This window comes from Hyaena hyaena, unplaced genomic scaffold (genome assembly GCF_003009895.1).
Source record: "Hyaena hyaena isolate Hyena2069 unplaced genomic scaffold, ASM300989v1 scaffold_212, whole genome shotgun sequence".
In the NCBI taxonomy this organism is placed as follows: Eukaryota; Metazoa; Chordata; class Mammalia; order Carnivora; family Hyaenidae; genus Hyaena; species Hyaena hyaena.
The window spans coordinates 937,346-946,691 of record NW_024080845.1 but is presented as its reverse complement, the minus strand read 5'-3'; the positions used below and the strand labels follow the sequence as shown (position 1 = coordinate 946,691).

The following is a 9,346-nucleotide window of genomic DNA, read 5'->3' as shown; positions in this document are numbered from 1 at the left end:
TAGACCAAAGGGTATACATTACAAAGTGGCTGATCTTGTCTCCATAAAAGGAAGAATGTTCTAGTTCTTATGAACATCCAGAAAATAGCAGCTTTGCAAGATACTTTACCTTAATATGGGGTGTTGGAATCGCAGCTGGCTGACCAAACATCAGAAAATTCATGAACAGCATGGGAAGTTTGGAGAGATGACTTGATCAAAGATCCTTTCAGAGTCAAAGGTTCTAATGACAGAACCTTAAGAAGGAAAAAAATATTATTAGTACTTTCCCCCTAGCACCCATGTAAGTATTAGTACTTTCCGCCTAGAACCCATATAAGTATTAACCATAGAAACTAGGTTAAAATTGGTGCTAAATGCCAAATATCAAAGCTATGAGGATGAAAAAAGAAAACCATAGGAACTTTCTGTTTTCCTAGTGGCTGTGGACTTTGTGTATAAGAAATTTAGTAGTGTTTGTTAGGGGCGCCTGGGTGGCTCAGTCAGTTTAGCACACATCTTTGGCTCAGATCATTATCTCTCAGTTTGTGAGTTGGAGCTCCGTGTCGGGCTCTATGAGCAGACTGATTTGGCCACAAAGTTGACTTTTAACTTGAATGCTGTCCCTAGTTCATCTTATGTCCTAAAAATAGTCTTTAGCAAACATCACTATTGATGTCTGATGATAATTGACCCTTTCCTTGAAATTGATGCTACCACTCCAAATAAAAACCAGAAGGATGTGTACAGAACAATGTTTGCCAATTGGGGTAGATTTGACTGGGCAGTGCAGCAAAATGCTTAAGAGCTTTGGCTGAGTCAAAGATCTGGGTTTTAAGTCTTTGTTCTGCCACCTATTGGCTGTGACATCATTATCATCTTATGGAGCCTCAGAATCCTTACCTGTAAAATGGGAATGATAATAAGACCTGTCTTTTTGGCTTGGTAGGAGGATTAGATGAGATAATGCATGTAGAAGCATGTAAACCGTGTTGTTTTTTTAAAAAAAAAATGTTTATTGTGGGGCACCCGGGTGGATCAGTCAGTAAAGCGTCTGACTTCACCTCAAGTCATGATCTCATGCATGGTTTGTGAGTTCTACCCCCGTGTCGGGCTCTGTGGTGACAGCTTGGAGCCTGGAGCCTGCTTCATTTTCTGTGTCACCTTCTCTCTCTGTGCCCTCCCTGCTTGTGTGCTCTCTCTCTCAAGAATAAATAAACATTTTAAAAAATTCTTTTTAAATGCTTATTGTGAGTTATCCATTGTCTTTTACTCATTTTTCTATTGGGGTATCGTTGTGTGTTTCCTATTGACTTTCACTGTGCTGTTTATACTCAGCATAGTAGGTGCTGAATAAATCCTAATCAGTAGTATCACACTGGGCCAATAATCAGTAATAATTCAATAGATCAAGTGCCTCCTTGGCACAGGATGCAAACCTGCTTGGGGTGCCTGGCTGGCTCAGTCCCTAGAGCATGCAACTCTTGATCTCAGGGTTGTGAGTTCGAGCCCCATGTCCAGTGCAGAGATTATTTAAAAATAAAAGCTAAACAACAATAAAGCTGCCTGAGACTAGGCCCTTGCAAAAAGAGAGTGATCCACAGGTTGCTGTGGAGGCCAACCTGGGGTTTCATAAAGCACTGCAGATGTTGTATGAGCATTGAATGAGTCACAGGCAACCAGGCCAAGAAAGGTGGGTGGAGCCTTGGTAAAAGGGAGCAGCTAAGGGAAGGAACAGATCTCTGACATCAGGAGACAAGAGAGCAAACTGAAAGCGGCATTCGAGTTGTAGTAATACTTGTCGGACTAGTCATGTAACCTCTCGGAATCTCAATTTCCTTATCCGTGAAAAGAAATCATGAAGTCTACCTACTAGTCATGATGTGAAGATTCAGTGGAGTAATATTTGTAAAGTACTTGTTGGCACATCAAGTGGCACCGAGTAAGTGTTCAGTAAATGTTAGCCACCTTAATCATTATGTGTAAGAATTTTAATACTACCTTATAATTATGAACCTTGTCCTGCCAAGCATAATACCTCCCCAGATCGTTGAACTGCGAAGAAGAGTGTCGGGATTCATAAACCACTCTTGAAGAGCTTTAAGACCAAAGTGCCAGGGTAGGATTCACAACTCCAGCTAAGCTCCAGCACTACGACTCCACGTCTGCGCGGTGACAAGGGACAGCCGGCGCCGAGCCCAGCTCCCAGGGTCACGTGAGCCCCGGCCCCGCCCGGGCCGAGCCCGTCCCCCGCGGCTGCGGCAGCGGCGGCTGCGCCTGCGCAGAGCTGGGCGCGCTCTGCTGCGCGGTCCGCAGTGGAGGCGGCGCGAACGGCAAGGGGGCGGCGGATGGCTCTGCCGGGCCTGGCAGCCTCGGGGCCCAGCTCCCGCGGGCCGTTGGACGAGGCCGTGGCGGCGGCCGAAGAGCGCGGGGCGCCGGCTGTGCTGGCGGCGGGCGGCGCGCCGGAAGACGATGAAGAGGATGAGGGCCGCGGTCGGGGCCTGCTGCGCTGGGACGGCTTCTCGGCCTGGCTGCACTGCGTGTGTGTGGTGGGCTTCGACCTGGAGCTGGGCCAGGCCGTGGAGGTGAGGCCCGGCCGCACCTTGCCCCCGCGCCTCGTCCGGGTTCCCGCACCCGGGCGGCTCCAGCAGGGCGTGTGGCCCGCGGGCTGGCGGGTCTGGCCCCCAGCCGCCGCGCATCCGGGCGTGGCCGGCCGCCCCTCCGCGCGGGTCGGCTGGGCTGCGGTCCATTGGCAGTTCCCGTGGGAGGATCGCGGGCTGCGGCTAGGGGTGAAAAGTTCTCTCTAGGCCCCTCCTAAATACTTGCTGAGGTTCGTTTTTGTTCGTTTGTGTTTTTAACCCGGTGTCACGGGGTGACTGAAATGGTTAGCGGCACCCCGAGAAGGCTGCAGGCAAGATGTTGGCGACTTTTTGAAGAAACGAACAATGCCCCTGACATAGGATGAACTATAATAGCCAAACATCACACAACCAACTTCTTGGTTTCGGTCATTTCCAGTAACTCTTAGACTTACTGTTACTCTTAGACCACCCAGATTGAGCCGAAATGCTGATCTCAGCAGGATTTTCTCCGTTTCCCCCTTTTGTTCCTCATTTCTGTTGTTTTGTTTTTTTTTTCTTTTCTGTTCTTAATTGATGTTGCTTCTGAAACAGTTGGCTTGAAAGCTACTGTCAAGATGACCATAGGGAAAATCCTTTGCTTGTGAATCTGTCAAGTTTTCCATTTATATGGCACCTTATTGAAAGGCCTTCCAATGTTTATTCTTCACATTGTTTAGGATCCCTTTTGTAGCATAAGACGTTGCTCATCTTTGTGTCCAAGGGAAACGTTATCAGAAGGAAGCACGTTTAGATAATTTCTGTTTGTTTTGGTGACAATGTCAGATTTTAACAAACCATCTCATTCAGACTTTAGTGGCGTGAGTTGGCTATGAAAATTGGCCAGGGAGGTTGCAAAGCTACTGCTTTTATATTCAACCTGTCTTCTCTGTTTTATCATTACACAGTGCAATCCATGCATTAGGTTTCCACTAAGATCTAGGCATTATGCTGGTTGCTGGGCATCCGAATGTGAACCAAATGCTTCAACCTGTATTTGCAGGTTTAGACTACAATTTAGAGGGGAACCAAGAATTAATCACAGGAGGAAATAGGGGACAAATGCCATGCCTGGCACATAGTGGTGTTCCATAATACTTAATTGTTAGAATAAGTGAATATGTGAGCAATTCTTTATCTTACTCTGACAGAAGCAACAGTTTCCAAAGACTTTAGAGATGTATAAGCCATCTATTGTTTACATCGACGTGTTGTATGTGTAGTAAAATACAGTTTAACCAGAAACTGTAGGATTGAGTTGTAGTTGATTGCATTTTAAAATAGCTAAATGAGATCCTTGTGGACTCTTGTCATTTGGGACATTATTTATAAGGATGTTTTTTTGACCAAATAAGCAGTGTTTAACATAATTGAGGTGCTACAAAAATGTGAATTAAAGGACTTATTTTGAATTTCATTTCCAATGAATATGCTACTCAACAGAGTTTTCTTTAGGTCATTGGTTCTTTTTTTGCATCCTGGACCTTTTAAAAATTAAGAACTCCATGAACTCCGTTACAAAAATGCTTACTAATACAAAATTATGTATATGCTTCTGTGGATTATCTGGGGGTCATCTATGGATCTTCTATTTAATTGTCCCCAGATTAAGAATCGCTCATTTTGGAACTCTAGATGCTGGCGAGGATGTGGAGAAACGGGCACCCTCCTACACTGTTGGTGGGAATGTAAACTGGTACAGCCCCTCTGGAAAACAGTGTGGAGGTTCCTCAGGAAACTAACAATAGAACTCCCCTAGGACCCAGCAATAGCACTGCTAGGAATTTACCCAAGGGATACAGAAATGCTGATGCATAGGAGCACGTGTACCCCAATGTTCATAGCAGCACTCTCCACAATAGCTAAAACGTGGAAAGAGCCTAAGTGTCCATCAACAGATGAATGGATCAAGAAGATGTGGTTTATCTATACCATGGAATACTACATGGCCATGAGAAACAATGAAATCTGGCCTTGTGTAGCAACATGGATGGACCTTGAGGGTGTTATGCTGAGCGAAATAAGTCAGACAGAGAAGGACAGATATCATATGTTTGCACGTATAGGAGGATTAGGAGGAATTTGACGGAGGAACAAGGGGGAGAAGAAGGGGAGAAATGGTGGGGGAAAGGGAGAGAGGCAAACCATGAGAGACTCTTGAATGCTGACAAAAACTGAGGACTGATGGATGTGGGGGGGAGGGGGGGATGGGCATAGAGGAGGACACTTATGGGGATGAGCACTGAGTGTTATGTGGAAACTAATTTGACAATAAACTATTTGTAAAAAAAAAAGAAAAAAAAAGAATTGCTCATTTTGTTAAGCAAACATTTTTTAATGTTTATTTTTGACACAGAGAGAGAAAGACAGAGTGCAGGTGGGGGAAGGGGAGGGAGACACACAGTCTGAAGCAGCCTCCAGGCTCTGAGTTGTCAGCACAGAGCCTGATGTGGGGTTCGGACTCACAAACCACAAGATCATGACTGGAGCCAAAGTTGAATGCTTAACTGACTGAGCCACCCAGGCACCCCAAGAGTCACTGATTTTAGAAGGCATAAGATGAAGTTGGGGAAGATTCCGTAATAAAGGTTCCAAAGAAAGAGAAATATATTAAAAGAATTGCAACAGAACTTAATTTTGTTTTGTTTTCCTGAGAAATGTAGAATATTGTACCTTGCCACTTTTAAAAGAAGAAAAAGAAACACAAATTAGTGATGAATATAATGAAATAGTTGAGAAATATATTTCACTTATGTATTATGGCTGTATCCAGGCCAAAAATGGGACAAGAAAGTGAATATAGAATCATGTTGGAGAAGTGACATGTAGTAGCTCTAGCCCTAATTCCTATGATGCACAACCACGGAAATCATTTAAAGAATAGGTAAAAACTAAGTCCTAGAAGCCACCTGTGACATCACCATCTTTGAATCTTAGGGTTAAAAGAGATGTGAGAATCTGTTGTGGCATGACAGAAAGTACCAGTTGCAAATTTTAATCAGATGCATAAACAGTGCCACTTAGTTAAGCTTAAATCCTTAACAAAGAGGGGCTCAGTCCGTTAAATGGCCGACTTCAGTTCAGGTCATGATATCGGGTCTCATGGGCTCAAGCCCTGCATTGGGCTCTGTGCTGACAGCTCAGAGCCTGGAACCTGCTTCAGATTCTGTGTCTCCCTCCCTCTGTGTCTCCCTAATCACACACTCTCTCAAAAATAAATAAACATTAAAAAATTTTTTTTAAATGCTTAACAAGGAGACAATATATATAGGACATCGATCAAGGACTTAGACTCCAGAGCTGGACTGCCTAGGCTTGAGTCTGTGACTTTGGGCATATTAGCTTCCCTCACACTCCTCTGTAACAGTACCTGCATCATGGCATTGCTGTGAAAATTAGATAAGTTAATGTTGGTGAAACATTTGGGATAGTACCTATGACTCAGTAAGACCTATGTCAGTCTGTATTTGGGAAGTATTGAAATCCTTTTTTTTTTTTAAATGTTTATTTATTTTGAGAGTAAGAGTGGGGGAGAGGGAGAGAGAAAGAATCCCAAGCAGGCTCCATGCTAATAGTGCAGAACCTGACACACGGCTTTATCTCACAGACTGTGAGATCATGACCTGAGCTGAAATCAAGAGTCAGATACTTAACCAACTGAGCCACCCAGTTTTTATTTTCAATGGAGAGAATCCTTAACTTGATTGTAAAGATGAGGCCTTTGAACCTTAGTTTCCTCACTAGTAATATGAAGTTGAGGTAGTAGAATCAATACTTTTATTTTAAAGGGAAACTTTTTTCCTTGTGTAAATAAAAATCTAATATGGGACCTCAGTGGCTGACCTGGTTGAGATGGGGCCTATGTTGTGTATGTTTGTTAGCTGACAACAGAAACTAAGCTATAGCTTAAGTGGAAAAGGAACTTGCTGTAAGGCAACAGAGATTTTTTTGAGCTCTCCAGGGTCCAAACCTGGTGGGACTTCATAAAACGGCTTAAAAACCAGGAAGCCCCTGGCTTATGCTCTTGTTTTATGGGATTTTGTTTATGCTTAATGCTCCCTGCAACTTCTATTCTCTGCTTCTATAATCTTTTTGGTGGACAAGTTGTGCTTTTCAGCCACATTAATGAAGAGACACCAGAGGAATGTACTCAGGCCTGGTTTGGGGCTAACCATCAGCTGAAGACCTGTGTGGTTAGGGGAGTGGTCCATGTTGCATAAAATGTCTGTTAGGTCCTATTCTCAGTAAAGGGGACAGGGAAGGGTATCTTTTAAGTTGGAAAGAGACTATAGGAGGTGTGCTCAGCTTCTTCCTTTTCCCCTGAAGTGGCCCTGAAACATCACCACAGGATCCCAGTGTCCTCTGGAACAAGGTTTGAAATCCTCTGGATTTTATATACTCTATGTCACTTCTAGCTCTGAAATTACCTGAGTATGTAGTAAAGCCTTAATTATCTGAATCCAGAATTGCCTCATTTATTCAAAAATTTTCCCTGATTGAGTAATAATATGCTCATTGTTGAAAACTTGGCAAGAAAGAAAATTATAAACACTAGAAACATCACTCGTAATTACTGAGAAACAAGTGCTATTAATATTTGACATTTTTGTTAATGCTTATTCTTCTTTACATAATTTTGTATCTGTCAAGAATTAATTTGTTAGAAACAGAAACTCTCTGACATGAATTTAAGAAAAATGATTGTAAGGAACCCAGTCGCAGGAAGGGAATGAACCTCATGGGATCTGGAAGGCCCCAGGCTTTTTGGTCTTTGTTTCTTTGGAGTTGTGTTGTCTTTCATCTCTGCTTCTCTTTGCGAGTCTGCCCTGTTCTCCGAGCTGAGGCTGGTTTCTCCTGCAACGGTCTCAGTTTCTGCTCCCCCATTTCTCTTGACTTTGGATTACTGTAGCTCTGATTTTAGCCAAACTCTACTTTTGTATTCTGGAAACAGACTGAAGCTTAATACAAATACGGAGGATCTGATTGACCCAGCATGGGTCAGGTACTCCCTTTTGTTCAGTCAGCTGTGTTAGGAGACACGGTTTCTGTCTACAGTAGTGGCCCCTTAGGTTCACCCTTGTGAAAGGAGGAGGGGACAACTTCCAAAGCATGGGCTGGACAGCAGTCCCCCAAACAGGTCTACTGTAAGAGTCTGCTTTTATTCATAAACATTCTCATAAAAAATTTGCGAATTGAATTTGCCAACAGTTAAAGACTTCATAAATACAATTTTATGAACCATAATTTATTTAACCATTTTCTTTAATTTGGATATTTAGTAGTTTCTTTTTTCTTAACACTGTAGAGAGTTATTCGCTGCTTGTACATACATCTTAGAGATGTTTTGCATTTTAAGAGCCTTTAAATCATGCAAACTTCTAGAATGTCCTAGGAAGTTGACATTTCTACAATTAAAAAAAATTTTTTTAATGTTTTATTTATTCCTGAGAAAGAGAGAGACAGAGTGAGCAGGGGAGGGTCAGAGAGAGAGGGGGATACAGAATCTGAAACAGGCTCCAGGCTCTGAGCTGACTGTCAGCACAGAGCCCAATGTGGGGCTCGAACCTGCGAACCATGAGATCATGACCTGAGCCGAAGTCGGACGCTTAGCCAACTGAGCCACTCAGGCACCCTGACGTTTCTATAATTGAAGTCACTTCCCGAAGCTCTCTAGTTTCTGATTTTATAAGAATTGAGGCATCCTTGGTGGTTTTCCCCCCTTGAAGGCTTTACCTGTCAACCCTTTGAACAATTTTAAACTAGTGAAAAGAGCACAAACTGGGGTTTTGGACATCTGCTAGTTGTCTGATTTTTGTCCAGTTTCTTCAGTTAAGTGGAAAAATAATATCCTGAGAGTGTTGTTGGAAATACGAAGAGACCTAATGCATGTAAGAATTAATGCCTGTCATTTAATACATGCCCACATATCGATCCCTTTTTATAGTTAGTGTCCTGGCATATTCAGTAATCAGTGTAGGACTATTTTTGGCTATTCTCTCACTCTTATTTTGCCTTAAATTGTTTTAAAAAAGAAAACCTCATGGTTTTGGATGTGTATCACAAGTATGTAAAGCACTTCCTAGGGGGACACCTGACTGGCTTAGTCGAAGAGCATGCAACTCTTTTTTTTTTTTTTTAATTTTTTAAATTAGGTTTCCTTAATTTGAGAGAGAGAGAAAGAGAGCGCGCACACATGCATGTGAGCACAAGCAGGGGAGGGGCAGAGAGAAGAGACAGAATCCCAAGCAGGCTCTGCACCATCAGTACAGACCCCAGTGTAAGGCTTGAACTCATCAACTGTGAGATCATGACCTGAGCTGAAAGCAAGAGTTGATTGCTCAAGTGACCAAGCCACCCAATCTTTTTTCTAAAGATTTTTAAAAAAATGTTTACTTACTTTTGAGAGAGTGCGTCAGAGATGGGACAGGAATATCCGAAGCAGGCTCTGCACTGACAGCAGTGAGCCTGATGTGGTTCTTGAACTCACAAACTGTGAGATCTTGGCTTGAGCTGAAGTTGCACACTCAGCCAACTGAGCCACCTAGGTGCTCCCACACCCTAAAGTTTTAAAAAACAAATTGAAGATAAAGCTCTGCTCTGGGGGGGAGGTGAACTTCTATGTCATTTTTTAAAAAGCACTTAAAGAATTGACTACCCTTTCTTTTTCACTTCTGCTTTTTAGAATCACTGCCTATTCCCCTTTATGTCTTAAGCAGGGTGGAGCCAGAGTAGTCACCACAGTTTACTTT

The 9,346-nt window shown here is 43.0% G+C and overlaps 1 protein-coding gene across 4 annotated transcripts in view; it reads left to right on the top strand.

Moving 5' to 3' along the window:
• Positions 1-2,295: 2,295 nt before the first annotated feature.
• DENND6A (DENN domain containing 6A) overlaps positions 2,296-9,346 on the top strand; it is a 58,801-nt gene continuing 51,750 nt past the window's right edge. For all 4 annotated transcript variants that reach the window (XM_039242454.1, XM_039242453.1, XM_039242452.1 and 1 more), the window contains exon 1: positions 2,296-2,564. In XM_039242454.1, the coding sequence (XP_039098385.1) occupies positions 2,328-2,564 (237 nt within the window). In that variant the 5' untranslated portion in view covers positions 2,296-2,327. The remainder of the gene's footprint in view (positions 2,565-9,346) is intronic.